General features: G+C 25.8%; 1 protein-coding gene across 2 annotated transcripts in view; it reads right to left on the bottom strand.

Annotated features, from left to right (window-relative positions):
• Positions 1 to 785: 785 nt before the first annotated feature.
• LOC101237132 (AT-rich interactive domain-containing protein 4B) overlaps positions 786 to 18,492 on the bottom strand; it is a 42,882-nt gene continuing 25,175 nt past the window's right edge. For both annotated transcript variants that reach the window (XM_065806163.1, XM_065806164.1), the window contains 8 exons: positions 16,806 to 16,982; positions 11,369 to 11,463; positions 8,854 to 8,948; positions 8,206 to 8,748; positions 7,505 to 7,595; positions 6,882 to 7,392; positions 5,237 to 5,953; positions 786 to 986 (listed from right to left, as the gene is read on the bottom strand). In XM_065806163.1, coding sequence (XP_065662235.1) covers positions 814 to 986; positions 5,237 to 5,953; positions 6,882 to 7,392; positions 7,505 to 7,595; positions 8,206 to 8,748; positions 8,854 to 8,948; positions 11,369 to 11,463; positions 16,806 to 16,982 — 2,402 coding nt within the window. In that variant the 3' untranslated portion in view covers positions 786 to 813. The remainder of the gene's footprint in view (positions 987 to 5,236; positions 5,954 to 6,881; positions 7,393 to 7,504; positions 7,596 to 8,205; positions 8,749 to 8,853; positions 8,949 to 11,368; positions 11,464 to 16,805; positions 16,983 to 18,492) is intronic.

Genomic DNA, 18,492 nt, shown 5'->3' on the forward strand with positions numbered 1-18,492 from the left:
CATTAAAAGAAATAAAAAAAGCAAATCTTATATTTTGTAAACTTCATTTATTTTTGAGGTAATTTTAATAAAATAAAGAATAAAAATGTTGCAAACAAAGTATAAATATATATATATATAAATATATATACATACATACATACATACATACATATATATATATATATATATATATATATATATATATATATATATATATATATATATATATATATATATATATATATATATATATATATATATAAAGCATGGAATCTTTCACAACTTTTCAAAATTTAATTTCATTATTGCTAAAAATATATTCGGAATGAATTAGATACGGTTAGATGCTTTAGGCTAATTTTGGCAACACAAACTTGTAATATAAACAATAAATATATAAATCTTTCCCTTTATATAAACAACCGGAACCGGAATAATTTATAATAATATAAAAACATGGTAAAAATTTATGTTAATACATTTACCATTATAAAAATCGCAAAATAATTTCAATATAACCGAAAAGATATTCGCTAAAACTTCATAAAAATAATATTTTGGCTATTGTTAGCTTCAATATAAATATATATATATATATATATATATATATATATATATATATATATATAAATATATATATATATATACATTTATACATATATATATACATATATATACATATATATATATACATACACACACAAACTTATTTGTCATTATAATAATTATATAAATTTATTTGCCTTTATAATAATTTTCCAATAAACTGCATTATATTTACACGTTTAAAACAAGTATTAAAATTATTTTTTTTTTCATGTGTAAAGGTTTTTACACATTATTGGAGCGTCGGTTATCAAGTTGAATCCGTAGTTTTCGCTTAGTTTTTCGATCAATACTTGCAACTTCCGAGCGTAATTTGCAGTAAAGTTTACTCATTTCGTTTAAGCGAAATTGCATCAAAGCAATTCTTTGGACTGAATCCTTTTTTTCTAACGCAAAGGCTATAAAATTTTTTGACATCAAAATTATTTATACATAAGCTCATTCCATGTCAGTTTACTTAAAACGATTTTTAACAAAATATTTTTAGCATCTGTACTAGGGCTTAATATTCTAAGCACCTATCTTCTTTACTACCTTAATTCACATAATTTTCATGCAAATTTAATTTCAGTTAATGTTTTTCTCTTCATTTAGTTTTCTCTATAATATATCTATTTTAATTGAAAAGCCAGCTGGAAATGAACTACATTTACTACATTTATCAAACAACAAAAACTTATAAGTTTAAATAATACAACTTTAGAACAAAACTTGCCTAAAATCGATTTCAAAATAAATTTCAGCGCAAAAATTAAATGAATCAAGGTAAGCAATAAAGCTAAAAAACTCTGAAGCTTTTAGAAAAGTAAATAAAGGATATTGCAATCAACTGTTAACTAAAAAATAATGTTTTTTATACATTGTGTTTCTTGTGGTTGTTTATGTTTTATCTATTAAAGTATCTAGATTCCTCACAAATTTAGATAAGATTACGCACAAATATGTCAAAAAATGATGAAAAAAATAATTTGCCGGAACTTTAATTATAATACTTTTCACCCAAGACAAAAATAGTTTGAAAAAGTCAAAACTGCTAACCCAACTTTAAAAGAACTCTGGTATAATTCACTCTGTAGAACTATGGCTTAGACAAATATTTAACAGTCGAACCAATTAAACCATCGACCATCGAAATGAAAACATTATTTATAATAATAATAAAAAAATATGATGTTTATTTGTAGTAAAAAGGAGGGGGGGGGGGGGAGAGAGAGAGTGAGAGAGAGAGAGAAGAGGGGGGAATGAAATCTATAAGAAAGTAATATTGGGATATATTGAGGGTTGAAGATTTTCTAGATTTAAATGTCAACATAGCATCACAACATCAAATGAACAAACAAGAAACTTATTCTAACCTGAAACATTAAAGTTCGTAAATAATTTTTGATATAGTTTTTTTAAATAAATATAAGGGCATAGGAGCAAATAAACAACTAAAGCAATGCTTGTAGACTTTATTTTATTTTGTGTTGTTATGTTCATTACGAAGAACTGCATTATTTGTAATTGTTTGATCAGCTCCGGAAAAGCACTACTGTTAAACTTTTATTTTTGTAATTATCAAAGCGCTCTAAAAGGACTTAACGGACTTGTCATGAAGCAACAGAACATCATTCAACTAGAAGTTTATGCTGCTTTTCTTACCGATGTCGTATATATGAGCTGAGCAAAACCTCTGATCTTGTGATTCTAAAGCTCTAACCATTGCGCTACTGTTGCTAATTATATGGTCATATTATTATTTTCTGCTCTTTGAATAAACATCTTAATGAGCTACGTATAAAGAATTTATTACTGTCTTTAATTATAATTCTATTTATAATTATAATTAATTATAGTTTAAAACACTAATATTTTACTTTTTTGTTTCAGGATAACAACAAAGAGTAAAAACAGATTTTGTAACAGTTTCAATCAAGTAATTTCAGGATGTCATTTATATATGTAATATAGTTTTTAGTTATACTTTAGAGTAAAAGTTAGGTGACCAGAATAAAGTTAAAGTAAACCTTGTATCTCTTGTTTGTTGTAAAACAGATACGGAAGGTCTCAGTTACTAAAAAAGTAAGCAACCTATTTTCTATTGCATCCTAATGATGGAATAGAGGGAATGCCATTTAGTGATTGCTAATTTTTAATGACAAACGAAGGGTGAAAATAAATCTTAGTGTAATTCAGAAAACAAACTTTTAAGTTGATATAATTCACATTAAATTATTATTTAATTTTGAATTAATTATTTTGAAAAAATAAAACTTTTACTAAAAGTATTTTTTCTCCTTAATATATAGCATTAAATTAAGCATTAAAAAGCATAAGCTAAAAAAGCATTAAATTAATATTAATTTAATATTATTATTACTAATCCAATTTTAGCGGGTATAGTAAATTTTTTCAAATCATAGATATAGCGGGTATTGTGGTTTTTTTTTTGTCTTTAACTATGTTCAGCAAGTAACAAATTCAAAAATTTTTAACAAATGCTCAAAAAATTAATTTATTCTACAATATAGTATTCTGATTTTGAATATGGTCAAACTAAAAAAGTTAAAACATCTCAATTCTTTTTAGTAATGGAATGTTGTTTTTATCTAAAAGTATGTACTTATCTGGTTTTAGATAAACTACAATGAGACACATGTAATAATTTGAAAACACATATGCCAATTATCAAGGACTCAGGTTTATAATCTAAGTTGCTATCCCAGTTGATAAAAGTCACTGTGAAAACTTGTAAATTAAAATATTTCTGTTATAAGAATTGAAATGCTGCAAAATGCAAAGATAAAGAATTGCAATGATTTTTTTGATAATTCTTTTGTTTTTAACTCTTATCGTTTTGTTAAATCTTAAAAGCAGATGTCATTTGATATATATTAGATGATTTTATTTAGTTTTATTATGGTTGGTATAGAAATTCAAGTATTTAATCAGATGCATCTTACTCACACTGTAATAGACTATCAGAATTGAAACCTAAAGAAAATTTTTAACCCATTCAAAATATTCTCTAATGGTTCAGATAGAAAGGAAACAATAATCATACAAAAATGTGTAGTTTTGCTTTGGACAACGTAAAATTTATACTATGCCTTCTCACATGATTAATTTCCATTTTCTTTCCTGTTCCCATAGAAAAACGGATTAGTTGAAACTAACTTTTAGAACTTTATTATGCAAATATGATATGACTGGCACCAAATAAATTTAAGTATAAATGCCTTGACAAAGTTGACAAAAAAAATGCATGGTATGATTAGCCAGTTGTACTTCTGATAAACAAAAGCACTTATTAGAGTGCCACTGTATTAACTACAGGCAACTCAATGCTTCAATTATGATAGAACTACTTTTCTAAATTAAAAAAAAAAAGTTTGTTTATTATTTTCCAATTTAGTCTTATCACAGAGTATCTTCAAAAGAATAGCATTTAATACTGTAGTTCTCTATTTTCAAGATCACTGATAACTCTTATTCTAGTGGCCATTGCACCTTAATCCAGTAACACTACACTACAATAGTTTTTATAATTTAAAAAACTTTCAGAGTTTTAGAGTCTGATTTGCTGGTGTTTTTAGCATCTTTTTCATATTTTAACTTTTCATTTGTAATTTTGTTGTAATTTATTGTTTTGTTGATAAATCAAATATAAAACTGTTTTTATTACTGTTAATGTAAAATGAAGATTGAGTCGATTGTTAATTAATCAAAATAAATTGTTCTTGCTTTCAGATAAAAACGATTATGGGTTGACATTATTTTCTAATAAATTACTTTATTATCTCGGTTAATAATCTTATAAAAAACAAATTATAACAATTCAAACAATGTTTTCCTGTCTGACTCTCCTTTGTGCAAAAAATCAGACAAAAAATTGCCTTTCTTGCTACGAAATTTCTAAATAAAAATTTATGTACAAAATTTTAAACTAATCTGTTAGCTGTTTTAGTGAGTTTTTCTTTATGAACTTAATGAAATACTTTTAAAATAGTAAGTTACTTTAATTAGTTGGTTGTTTAATTTTGTAAGAGTAAACCAAACTTACTAAACTTTTTAATTTAATTTAACTTGTTCATTTAATAGTTAAAGAGATCACAATATCCTATATATTTAGAAAAGTTATTTATATGCTTAGTTCAAAAACTGTGCAATAATAAATTTACACATGTTATTATATAATAAACTTATTCATGTTATTATAATAAGTAATGCATTATAAAAATAAATGATATCAAAAAATAATAGAATAGAGAACAGCTTCTTTATTTATAATTTAGATTTTTTTTGTCTATATTTATATTTGATATTTTAAATTAGATTTTGAAAAGAAAATGCAAAAGAGTAGAATGTATATAAAGTAGAGTTAATAATAAATATTAATAGCAATATATTTATCCTGTAACCAAAAATATCAATGAACGTACAAAGTACACTTAGACAAAATTCTCATTACCTAAAGGGTAAGTGCCAAATATAAGTTACAGAAAATAAAAATAATTTTTTTAAGATGTTTAAATATAAAACCAACACATATAAAAAATATATAAAATATATTTTTTATATGTGTTGGTTTAAAATATAGATGTAAAAAAAAAACAGTAATAAAAAAAACAACTAAACCTAACAAATAATAACCTGAGAGACATACCTAAGTCAGACATAAAATCGATTTTATATTCTAGAACAGGCGGTTTTCTTTCTTTTTTTTCTTTGATGGGACTCTTTATGCTATCATCGTAACCTACAGAAGAATTTCGCTTTCTTTTTTGTCTATCAACTAGCTTTTTCTTACGAATTTTATCACTTGTTTTGGAAGGTGAAAAAAGTTTAGTCTGAGTTTCTATTGAATCTGTTAATGTTTCTAATTTAGGTGCATGCTCCACTATACTGCAGAAATCATTTAAAGCATGAGTTTCATTTGTTCTGACAGTTTCTGTGTTGTTTTTTTTACTATTCATATTATTATTAGTATTTTGTTCAACTGGAGCAACAACTTTATTATTAGTCTCTTCGCTAATCAAGTTTACCTCTGGTTTTAAGTTAATTGTATCATAAGCATGATCTATTGTTTCTACGATATCAACTTTAATTACATTGTTCGAATCCTCAATCCATTTTTTAACAGAATCATCTCTTGCAGAATTTTCTTGACCATCAAAGCGATTTGTTTCTAATCTACTAACAATTAAAAAAGGTTTATCATATATATTTATTTTATGTTCTACTTCGTCATGTTCTTCATCTTTTTTAGTATTATAATCTTTGTCTCCATCTTTACTGCTAACATCGCTTTCTGCACTTTGATCTTGATTCATAGCTTGTTGTCGACTAGAGCGCCTTGGTCCCTCTAATTTTAATGAATTATCTAAATATTTTTAAAAAAAACTATATATATATATATATATATATATATATATATATATATATATATATATATATATATATATATATATATATATGTATATATATATATATCTGTGTGTGTGTGTATATATATATATATACATACATATATATATATATATATATATATATATATATATATATATATATATATATATATATATATATATATATATTACACACACACACACACACACACACACACACACACACACACACACACACACACACACACACACACACACACACACACACACACACACACACACACACACACACACACAAACACCACCCAAGGGGCAGCTATATATAAGGAAAGTATTCTTTTTTTAATGCTAGATGTCTGTAAGAATGTACATATATATGCATGTATACATAAAAAAAATGCTTTATACATTTTTGTTGTAAAAAAACAGTTTTGGTAAATTCAGTTTTAATTTATGCTAAAATTAGGGCTATAAAATCCCAAAACAAAACTTCAAGGCAAATATACATTTTAAAAACCTATTCCCTTAAACTTAAAAATGTTTAGTAACTTCTGAAATGTTGGAGAAATAATTCAGAACTTTAAGTGTTCTAAAATTATTTTTAAACCTGAAGTATTTATGTGTTATTAAACCAGGTATAAAGAGTCTTTTAAATAACATGATAAATTTCAAAACTCATAAAGTAAAGTACTTTGCTCTTTATATAGAGTTTAGAAGTTCATAAACATTTTTGGAGTTTAAGACAACAGAGGAAAGAAAAAAAAAATCATCCTTTAAACCCCTTTTTACTTTCCTAAAACATTTTTTAAAGCTTCTTGCCCCTGGTTAAAATTACATATAAGAAAGTTACATTATTATTGTAAACATATTTTGACAAAATAATGTAGAAAGTAAAGCCTGTACCCAATTGAGAATTTACAATACTCTGATTTGGTTTCCCAATACTCTCCTCTAAAGCATTCAATAAGAAGGTATCTTGCATTGAATTCCTTGTCATTCTTGGTTTAACAGGACTTGGTTTAATATCTGGTATAAATAATGAGTCAGATATTGGCTTAAGACGATGTATTGACTTAACCTGATTGCCACTATTAAGCTTATCAGGAGTGATATCGCTAGACTTTTGTCGATTTAAAGATTTTATAGAATTACCACACTTTGGAGACTCAGTATCATTAAACTGTGCTTCACTGTTATACAAAGGAGACTTTATTGAAGCACTGCTACATAAAGAAGACTTAGATGAATCATTGGAGTAAACAGGAGACTGTTGAGGTGATTGAGGAAGCTCAAAATTTTGTAGAGGAGATTTGCTGTGTTTATTTATTTCAGTATGAACATATTTTGCAGATGTCTCATTATCATTAATTAATGAGGATCGTTGCTTATATCGTAGTGGTGGATCTTTAGCAATCTAGTTATTTGAATATTTCAGGAAAAAATAAAATATATATACTAATTTGTAGAAAAAAAACCAACAAACAAAAAAAAAAACGTCAAATAAAAAAACAACAGAAACAATTTACTTTTGATAATGGTGCTGGAGGAGTTGAGTGTCGCTTTTTAGTAGGTGCACTTAAACCAGCAATGCGCTCATCTTTTACCCACTCATCATATCTAATTAAAAAAATTAAAGTGAAAAAATAACAAAAAAAGAAACCCAAAAGAAAAACTATAAATCTTTATTGGTTATTACATAAAGTCGTTCATAAAAAAGTGCTGTCAAAGAAAATGCTAATTATAGTCAGCAAAGAAAAGTTGCTAAAAAAAGGGCTTATTATGAAAAGAAGCGATAGTCATCAAAAAAAGTATTAGTCATTTAACACAGCTTTAATGCAGTTAATAATTATTGTTATTATGCAATAATACCAATAATTACTATGCAACAATATATGTTATTTGCAATAAAAACAAATGAGCTACTTGTAATAGTTGTGCAGTGCTGCAGCAAAATAAAACAGATAACAAAAACATGCCCTAATGATAAAGTGGTAGAATGTTTTTTTGTAAGCTAAAAGTATGGAGTTGGAACACCATCACATTCCTGGTAGTACTACCTCAACTTGCTTCACTGCTGTTGGTTTAATAGTTTCAAGATTTGTGTTTTGTATTCATATAGATAAAAAAATTCTGTAACAAAATAGCCTTTTCTGAAACATAATTTTATTTTAAAGATTTAAATTACCTTGAGGCATAAATTTATAAATAATTTATTTTTAATTTTTACCTATGATTCCAATTGTTATAATGAATATAATAAACAACTTCATCATTTTCTTCATCCACTTCTAAAATCTTTGCATTATATAACCGTTGATTTTTACCGCTTCCATAATGTACAGAGATTCTTGTCCCAGCTTTATATTTGCTATTAATCTCGTTACAGTTTCTATTCTCAATTTCTTCACTTGTAACAGAAGTGTTAGGACTATTGACTACATCTACATCTTCTCCTTCAAGTTTTACATCAACATCTTCACTTTCAAGTTTTATGTCAAGTTCATTTTGTGATGAAATAGTCCTACTGTTTGCATCTATATCATCTCTAATTGACTCTGTTGGTATTGTTAATGGTCTTTCTACAATACGACACAAACGACTTGATCGTCTCCTATCTGGTTCAGAATCACTTTCTGAAACTATTGATTGGTTTTCTACATCCCCTTTTAAAGGACTGGAGCGTTTAGATTTGGATTTACACTGTTTTGGCGAGTTGCTAGGAGATGACTTTGAAAATAAACTTAAATGTTCTTCATAAGGCCGTAGATATCTGTAAATAAATGATTAAGTCTACTTATTGAGTACCTAATGAACAATTAACTAATAAAAAAATGAACAGAGCATTGAATAAAAATATTCAAAGTAAAAAATGTACTTTCTAAATAAATTTTTCATATTTATAGTAGCTGTAGAATTGAAATTTCTTAAACCAAGTTTAGTGTAAATACTTTTCCATTGTTGGTTTGAAATCTAAAAATTAGAAAATATTATTTACACTTTACTTTTATGTATGTGTGTGTGAGAAACCATATTACACCTATAAATTAACAAAACATTATTAGATTGAATTTGAAAAATTTATTGAAATTTAAATGAACAAAATTTTTTGAGTGTACCTAGTGGCATCACAAGTCTAAAAACGTATTTAATTGACTTCATTCAATAGATTTTCGATTACATAACAATATATAATATATTACTTGTTCAGCCAGACAATGCCACTCATTGTGATTTTTTAAATATTTTGAAAATTTTCATACCTTTGAATTTTTTAATTATCTTATTGAAGTGTTTAAAAAGGATGTGAAAAATCTTGAAAGAATGTTAGAACAATTTACAATTTGAAACAATAAACACACCAGACTTGTAAAAGGTGACTAAATTTAAGTTTTTAAATCAACATTTTTTTAAATTTTGTAAAAAATAATTTTTTTTTTAAATTTTATTAAGATTTTTTGCAAACATTTCATTTGCAAACATCTATCTGTGTTAATTTATTAAAAAATTATATTATTTGTTTTTATAAACATCTAAGTGCATTAGTTCATTAAAATGAAATTTTTAATGAACTAATGCAATAAGATGAATTAATCCACTTTTTCTTTTTTTTGGTCTACATTGTATACAAGTCATTTGAGTATACCGACTCTCAATAAGTAATAATAGTGTGCAATTTTGATTTTTGCCAAAACAAAACCATAATTTTTTTCTAGGAATTAGAATTTGGAATAAGTATTTACCACATATTTTAAAAGTCAAAAGTGGTTATCTTGAGTAAAATGGAGCAAAGATAAACAATAGCTAAAAATTTAGCAGATATTTGCAGTTATCACAACTCCACTTCTATGGATAACAAAAAATTATAACTAAAGTTGCTCCTGAACAATTGATAAGAACCCCGGGATAAGTCTAGTGAGACAGAATAATGTTAAAATAAAGACTTTGAAGTAAAATTTATTTGTAGATTTTAACCATTTGTGTACAAATCAACAAACTTATTGGTAATGATTTATAACTCCAAGCAAAATAATTACATAATTTAAAATTTTGACACATGTTTGAAAAACATTAAAATTTTGAGCAAAGTTTCAAACATAAGTTGAAATGACCTAGAATCACTCACACAACAATTCAAAATAGGCATAACTATTACAATAATATAGTGCGTACAATTTGTATTATAAATGCGAAAAAAAAAAAAAAAGTTAAAAATAAAATATTTAAATTATCAGAAAAATGTAAAAAATTTATGAAGTAATTTTTAAATAGTACTTTTTAGGTCATTTTCTAACCTTAACTTTGGTCTATTTATCTTAACAATGAATTTTTGAACAGAACAGATTAAATTAAATCAATTAAATGAAAGAAAATCTAAAAATGTTAAAAAACTATTACTTTGATTGCAACAAGTTTTTTAAAGAACAGCTACTTGCGCAAAAATTCCAAAAGTCTACAAAAAACAATTACATTTTAACTAAGAGAAATTGGTATATATAGACGGGTTATGTAAATTCAATATAACTATGGTGGAAAAAAGAGACACCAGAAGAAATGTTTAAAATAATAAATGGTAATTATTCCAGTTGCCCGTGTCATGACTAAAAACTAAAGCAGTTAGAGATTTAAAAAAAAAAATCAATAAAAAAGGTAAACTTAAAACAAAAAGAGCATCAACTATCTGCTAACATTATACATGCATCTGTTTATGTCTAACAAGATACAGGCAATATCTAAAAAAAGAAGCTTTTCATTTATTTTCGATTTCTTCTGTCTTTTTTTTTTGCCTAGATCTCTCTGCGTATAAATTCTATTCCATCTTCATTCTTTTAGGTATCTCGATTCTGTGTTTGCTCAGCGCTGATACGCACTCATTCTGTTTTTACTCTTTATACCAACTTCACACTGTTCTGCTCATTTCTGTTTCTTTTTTTTTTTGTGATAAAAAGTGAAAGAAAAGCAAAATTATTAAAAAATCTTTTTAAAACTATTGACAAGCTTGCTTGTTTTTAAAACTTGTTTTTTAAAAAGAAATTGCCAGTGATACTGGAACCTTGTTTATATCAATTTTTTATTTCAAGATAATAAACAAGATCATCTTGAAGTTTACTTGTTTCTCTTGCACCAAATCCATAAGATTTTTAGACCTAACTTTAGTTATACAGCTTTTTGTTGTTTTGAAAACCCTGATACTCATAATTAAAAAAAAAAATTATATAACAAATCAAAATAAAAAGTTAAACTTATTTAAATTAAATTAGATTTAATTTACTTTAACTTTATTTAATTTACTTTATTTGAAAGACTTGTTGATAATTAAAGTTGATAATAATAGAAACAATAAAAATATAACAAAAAAAATATACTGAAATTTAACTAAAGCAAAATATAACCTCTTCTAAAACACCATGCTGTGTTACTAACTCAAACATCTTATGCAAATTGACAGCCTGGTTATTCAACGTAGGTTCTTTAGTAATAGGCGTACCTAAAAGTATTCAAGCTATTGTGAATAATTGGTAATAAATATTCTGAAATTCAATGAAATATTAGAAAGTTTAAAAAGTTTACAAAAAACAAACAAATGTTTAAAAAAAATAATTCTCATTAAATTTGTACATTATAAAAAAAATTTATTTTATTAGTTTTTAACACTCTGTATTCTTCAACAATCATGCTATATAATATATAGAATATTCAAATATCATGCTATATAATATATAGAATATTCACTAGGAAAAGAAACATTAACATAAATTGTATGTATTCATTTATTATATTGTAATATAGTATATACATATATATTTAAATTTTAGGTAACATTTCGGCTCATATAGTTGGTAACATTTTTTCGGTTCATATAGTTTAGGTAACATTTCAGCTCATATATTCTCAAAGTAAAATTTGTTATGAAATTCATTATTTTACAAAAATATCATTGCTACACTCTTAAAAAAAAAGGAATAAATTTCTACCTAGGGTAGGATATATGATATACCCTTAGTAAACTGTAATTTTCTACCTTTCTACCTGAAAGACAGGAATGCTTTAAATAACAACTTGGTCCACTTCATCTACTTTCCTTATAACCATTATTTGTTAATGTGTGAATTTGTACCGAGAACAACTTATGCTTCTCATCATGTCATTGTTCTTACTGTTACATGATAATCAACTAACCATTAATGCATAAATGTTGCATTATGCCTTATAATTTCAGTGTTATTGTGGAAGCCTAAGGCAATCATTTTGATGGGATGCCTTCAGAACATCTTTTTGGGATAACACAAAAGAATACTTTGAAAAGATAAATATGTGTTTTACAGATGTCTTATAAATAGTAATGTATGAATAGATGTTTAATAGTACAGTATTAATGAAAAACTTTTTGATAAAGTATCTGTACTTTGCCAAAAAGGTAGAAAAGAGCTTTCTAAATTGCTAAACCAAATTTAAAATTTCCTAAATATAAATATAAACCAAATTTAAAATTTCCTAAATAAAAATATAAACCAAATGTAAAACTTCTTAAATAAAAATATAAATGAAAGTATTTGAAAATGTTCCCCAACATTTTTGAACATTTTAAAACAAAATGTTTCTAGTTTTTTACATTTTTTTTTGTTGAAGGCATACTTTCATAATTTGTTGACTTATTTATTTTCCACCATTCTTGTAATGTTTTCTTTTTTTAAAAACTTTTCCACTGGTATGATTTTTATGCTTTCCCATTTTAAATTTCAAAATAGTGAAACACCAACCAACCATTACTTACTGTCATTATGTGTAAAAAAAAAACAAAAAAACAACCATATCTTGAAAACATATATAAAAGAGTACAGAAAAAACTTTTAAGATATTTATGTGACCCTGCAATTGTTGACCCTGACATTATTCATTGTATTAACTTGAAAACCCTAAAAACACTTCATGGCAGAGGATCTTTTTTCAGAGCTAGCTTGAGTCTAATTTCTAAGCAACAAACAGAACCAAAGTCTAGTAAAAAGTCTAGTAAAAATTTTTTAAAAGAACAGCAAAAAGCAATTAATTATAGCAATCTCTGAAAACACCCCTGAAACATTTGGCAATATCAAACTGATTTTAGACCTAACTCAATATAAAGTTGACAAATTTGACGAACTGTGGCCAACTCAGAGCATTTGGAATAATCAGAGAGCAACATCAAAAGTTTCTTTCTTCACTTAATCACTTGGTTTAAGTTTGGCCAAAAACTGAAGAATGATTGACTTCAACACATATACCATTACAGCCATACCGTGGTTGTCACAGCCATACCGTGGTTGTCACATCCATGGCAATAGTTGACACCCTGTTGCAGATTACCGTGGCTGATAACGCATCTGATGCATCATCCATCTGCCATGTTTTACATTTGTTACTCCAAGTTTTAAATTATTGTTTTGGATTTGGTTTTGGATGACTTTGAGATAAAGATTGAAAGAACAATTATCTAAAATTGATTGTTTCCGTCACACCAAAAGTTTATGCTATTTTTCACCATGTTCTACAATTTCTAAAGCACCATAAAACAATAGACTTAGAATTTACAGTGGGCAAGCAACAGAGGCACTCCATTCAAACTTCAAGCCTCACTGACAAAGATTCAGAAGAGTTTTGTCACATCCAGATTATTATACACAGCTGTTGTGGATTATGATAGCAAAAAAAAAAAGAAAAAAAAACCACAAAAGGGCACAACAAAGTCATTTGCGATTATTAGCAAATGACTTTGTTGTGCCCTTTTGTGCTTAACATAGTATAAATAAATAACAAAGTCATATTATTTCTAAATTAAATTTAGAAATAATATGAATAATCATTTTATATATTTATTGCAAATTTTTTATTTTTTTATAGCAACAAAATAAAATGTATATTAAAACTATTTGAGTTAACATAGACTTTACAATTCCAAAACTTGAGTAAGTAAGTGAGAAAATTTGTTAATATTGAAGCTAAATAACTCTCTTGGATTTTAATTTAGGACTTCAAAACTTATTGTTTTGGTGTCCCTAATGTTTATAGAACCAAACCTCAAAAAGACAATTTTGGGACATTTAATTGGCAAAAAAGTCAAAAAAATAGTAATAATACAAATAAATAATAATAGAAGTATAAATAATATTAAGAATAACTATAATACAATATAAACTGTTTGTACAGTCGTGTGACAATTTATTATGGCCGTCTATGAATTTTGATCATTTTGAAGTTTAATCTCATTTTTTTCATATGAAGAGTAAAAATTCATTATTGAAAGTTAATCTTTTGTTTAAAATAAAGTTTTAACTCATAAAGTCTGCTTTTTTTTTGCTACTGGCAACACTGTCACTTTTGACAGCCATTTTGTATGATGTCACCTTAATTATAATCTTTTTGCTGTAAACTTGTTAAGATTTATTACAAGAGTTTTGAATTCGTTTATTAGGTTATTGTCAAAATATTTAAATCAGTAAAAATATTGTTTCTTAAATATTTATTTTTATTTTGAAGTAAAAATAATTGTATTTGATTTGACATCTTTAAAGTTATGAGTACCAAAGCAAATTCTTAACCGTAGTACTGAAATGTGATATCTTATTTTAGTTATGGGGAAAAAAAAAGACTTGTTACCACAAAAAATTGTTAAAATCAGGGCACTTTTAATAAATACTCATCTTTCTCAACAAGAAATTGCCAGAAAATGTGGTATTTCGTGAGTTTCTGTACAAAATATACACAAAAAAAATGACCAATATGGAGAACTTGATGCCAAAGAGGGTTGGTAAATGTGGAAAGAAGAGAATCCTAACACCACACAGAAAAAAGAATACTTACCAAGATTGTTCTAGAAAATAGGCAGGTCACCAACAATAAAATAACTAATTAGCTGGACCAATATGGAGAACTTGATGCCAAAGAGAGTTGGTAAATGTGGAAAGAAGAGAATCCTAACACCACACAAAAAAAAGAATACTTACCAAGATTGTTCTAGAAAATAAGTAGGTCACCAACAATGAAATAACTAATAAGCTGGACCAATCTGGAGTCAAAATGTCAAAGAGAACATTTCACTTACACGATCGTGGTTACCTACACGATCGTGGTTACCTACACGATCGTGGTTACCTACACGATCGTGGTTACATTTCACGACGCCCAGCTAAGAAGCCTAAACTGACACCAAAATGATCCAAAAAAGGCTGGAATGGGCAAAAAAGTATATGAATTTAACAGAAGATGATTGGAAATTGGTAAAATTAATTTAAATGTATTTAAAATATCCACTTTCTAATACCAAACTTTAAATATTCACTTAACAATCCTTGTATAATATTTTAAGGTATGCTTTAGCAAAAAGAGCACTTTCCAAGTTTTAACAAAGAAGGCTCAATATGTAAAAAGAAAAAAAGGGGAAAAAAAGTTATTAGATTGCATCATTCAAACTGTTAAACACCCCACCTCTGTGATAATCTGGTCAGTGATAAGTGGAAGGGGAATGGGCAGGCTCTATATTGTAAAGGGAGTAATGAATCAGTTACAATATAAAAAAGTCCTGGAACAAAGATTGTTGCTGCAATTGGCAGCATGGTTTAGTTCAGGTGAAAAAAAAATCTTAATGCACAGTATTACATGGCTAAATCAGTTTAAAAATATCTATCAGAACAAAACATTCCATTACTTAATTGGCCAGTAAACTTTCCTGACCTAAATCCTATAGGAAATGTTTGGGCGCTCCTAAAGAAGAAAATGTCTTTAAAAAAAATTACAAGCAAAGTGTACTTAATAGAAAGAATTATTCACCATTGGAACCATAATAAAGAATTGAAGGAAATGGCTGAAAAATGCATCAAAAGTATGCCAAAAAAGATTCTTGCAATTATAGATGCAAAAGGAGAAACCACTAAATATTGATCTTAAATATATTTGTAGTAATATTTGAATAATAAAATTTATTAAAAATTTGTTAAATGTTTTTTATTTGTCAAAAAATTTCTTAAATGAAATTTTTATATTAAATAATTTCAGCTTTGATTCTTTCTGTTTTTATATCTTTGTTTATATATATATAGTTGTATCTTTTATTATGTCAGAAGTCGTTCTATCGTAGTTTTTAATTCATTTGTAAAAGAGTTTGCTCTTAAACAGTTTTTTCTAACGGGTTTTTTAAATAAATTTAATAGCTGATAATTGCCATGTATGGCATGAAACTTTAAGTACTATTAATAATGTTGTTTTTCATTTCATCAAAATTTAAATATATATATGTATGTATGAATGAACTGAAATCCACCCATTTCTTAAATGAAAATTACTTTTGAGTACATAAATCACACAAAAATATTAAAATAATAGACTTTGAAACTTAAGAATGTAAAAAATTATGGGTGGCCATAATAAATTGTCATACATACATATCATAGATAATAATTAAATATAATAGTAACATAAATTGTAGTAATAACACAATAATAAGTAAATATAATATAAATAAATAATAAAACAAAAATCAAAAGACATTCTTAAGAAATACACTCCAACAATATATTTTTAAACAGAATTCTGTTGAGCAGTAAATAATCTGTAACAATGAGATATTTTTTTTAGACTTTTTTATTAATGCAGGAACACATTGGTTCAATTGGGAAATACATTGTTCTTTTATGGAAACCTTACCGTATGTAATTGTGTTGAAAAAAGAAGTATGTAGCTTACCATTTTCTGTGTTTTTCTGATTTAACTAAACTTTATATTTTAACATATTTTTTTATGTAACAAAATTATCACAAAAAATTTTATTTAACTAAGTTAAACTAAAAAAGTAATTACCATTTTGTTCCATAAATGAGTACAAATTTTGTAAAAATATTTTTGTTTCAGATGACAATGTTTGCGACAAAGATATATCATCGTCAGAGCTATCTTCCTTTTCATCTATTATATCTAATATATTCCAGCCTTTAGGTAGTTCACCAAGATCATGGTAGGAAAGAGCTTTATCAATTGCTAGACCAAATATATATATATATATGTGTGTATATATATATATATATATATACATATAAATTAGTAAAAAACACTTATCTAATTTTTTTACTAATTTATTATTGCTCTGTTCTTTAACAACATTGAGCACTCTATTTGTAAAATACACTAACATAATTTACATATATATACATATATATATATATATATATATATATATATATATATATATATATATATATATATATATATATATATATATATATATATATATATATATATATATATATATATATATATATAGTTCTATAGTTTGTTGCATTTGGGAGTACAGAAGGAAAAAAATGATTCTTATGCCAACAAATATGTCACTTTTAATTACTTTTGATTACTTTTGACTTTCGTCCAACATTTGCGTGTTGTCAGAAAGTAAAAACCATTAATTTAATAACAAATTATTCATTTTTTTGAAAAACCGCAAAAACGCAAATTTAATTGACCAGAATGTTTTTAAAAACATTCTGAATGTTTTTAACAATATAAACTATGTTTTTATTTTTATTTTTTTTAATAAAATGTTTTTATTTTTATCTTTTTTAATAAAATGTTTTTATTTTTATTTTTTTTACTGTAAATCATGCGCGGAGTGTTGCTACATCGACTATCTTATAGCCTGACTCGCAACAAAGTGCTGCTACATTGACTGACAAATAGCCTGACTCGCAACAGAGTGCTGCTATATCGACTGACAAATAGCCTGACTCGTAACGGAGTGCTGCTACATCTACTATCTTTTAGCCTGACTTGCAAAGGAGTGCTGCTACATCGACTGAGGGTTTAGTTGGGGCAGGCAGTCTATCAATTAATAAATAAAAAATTCCGGTCTTGCATTTTAATTATTACTTTTTGTCAACAAAATACGGAAAAAACTTTCTGACAACAGTTAAGAGTTCTATATATATATATATATATATATATATATATATATATATATATATATATATATATATATATATATATATATATATATATAACTACACTACTTTAAAATAAAAACCATATTAACCACTACATTAAAATAAAAAGTCGGAATAAAATAAAAAGTAAAAGTTAACGCTAACTAGGAGAGTATACGTATATACATATATGTGTATATATATATATATATATACACACATATATGTATATATATACATATATGTATATATATATACACACATATATATACACATATATGTATATATATACATATATGCATATATATACATATATGTATATTTACATATATGTATATAGATATATACTATATATGTGTATACAGGGGTTAAGGTAGAATAAGAGATCAAGTGGAACGGTATTAAAAAGTTCAAAGAGCGTTTAAAGGAATGCAGAATAGCCCGACCATCTTCTAAATTAGGTCATTTAAGTTTTAATTGTAGGTGCATTTTAGCATTTCAAGGTTTTGGGTTATGACCAAAGTTACTATTTCTGTTCACAATTGTTTGTTTATATCATATGTCTAAATTAAATG

The sequence above is a fragment of the Hydra vulgaris genome, chromosome 09, assembly GCF_038396675.1.
Source record: "Hydra vulgaris chromosome 09, alternate assembly HydraT2T_AEP".
Lineage (NCBI taxonomy): Eukaryota > Metazoa > Cnidaria > Hydrozoa > Anthoathecata > Hydridae > Hydra > Hydra vulgaris.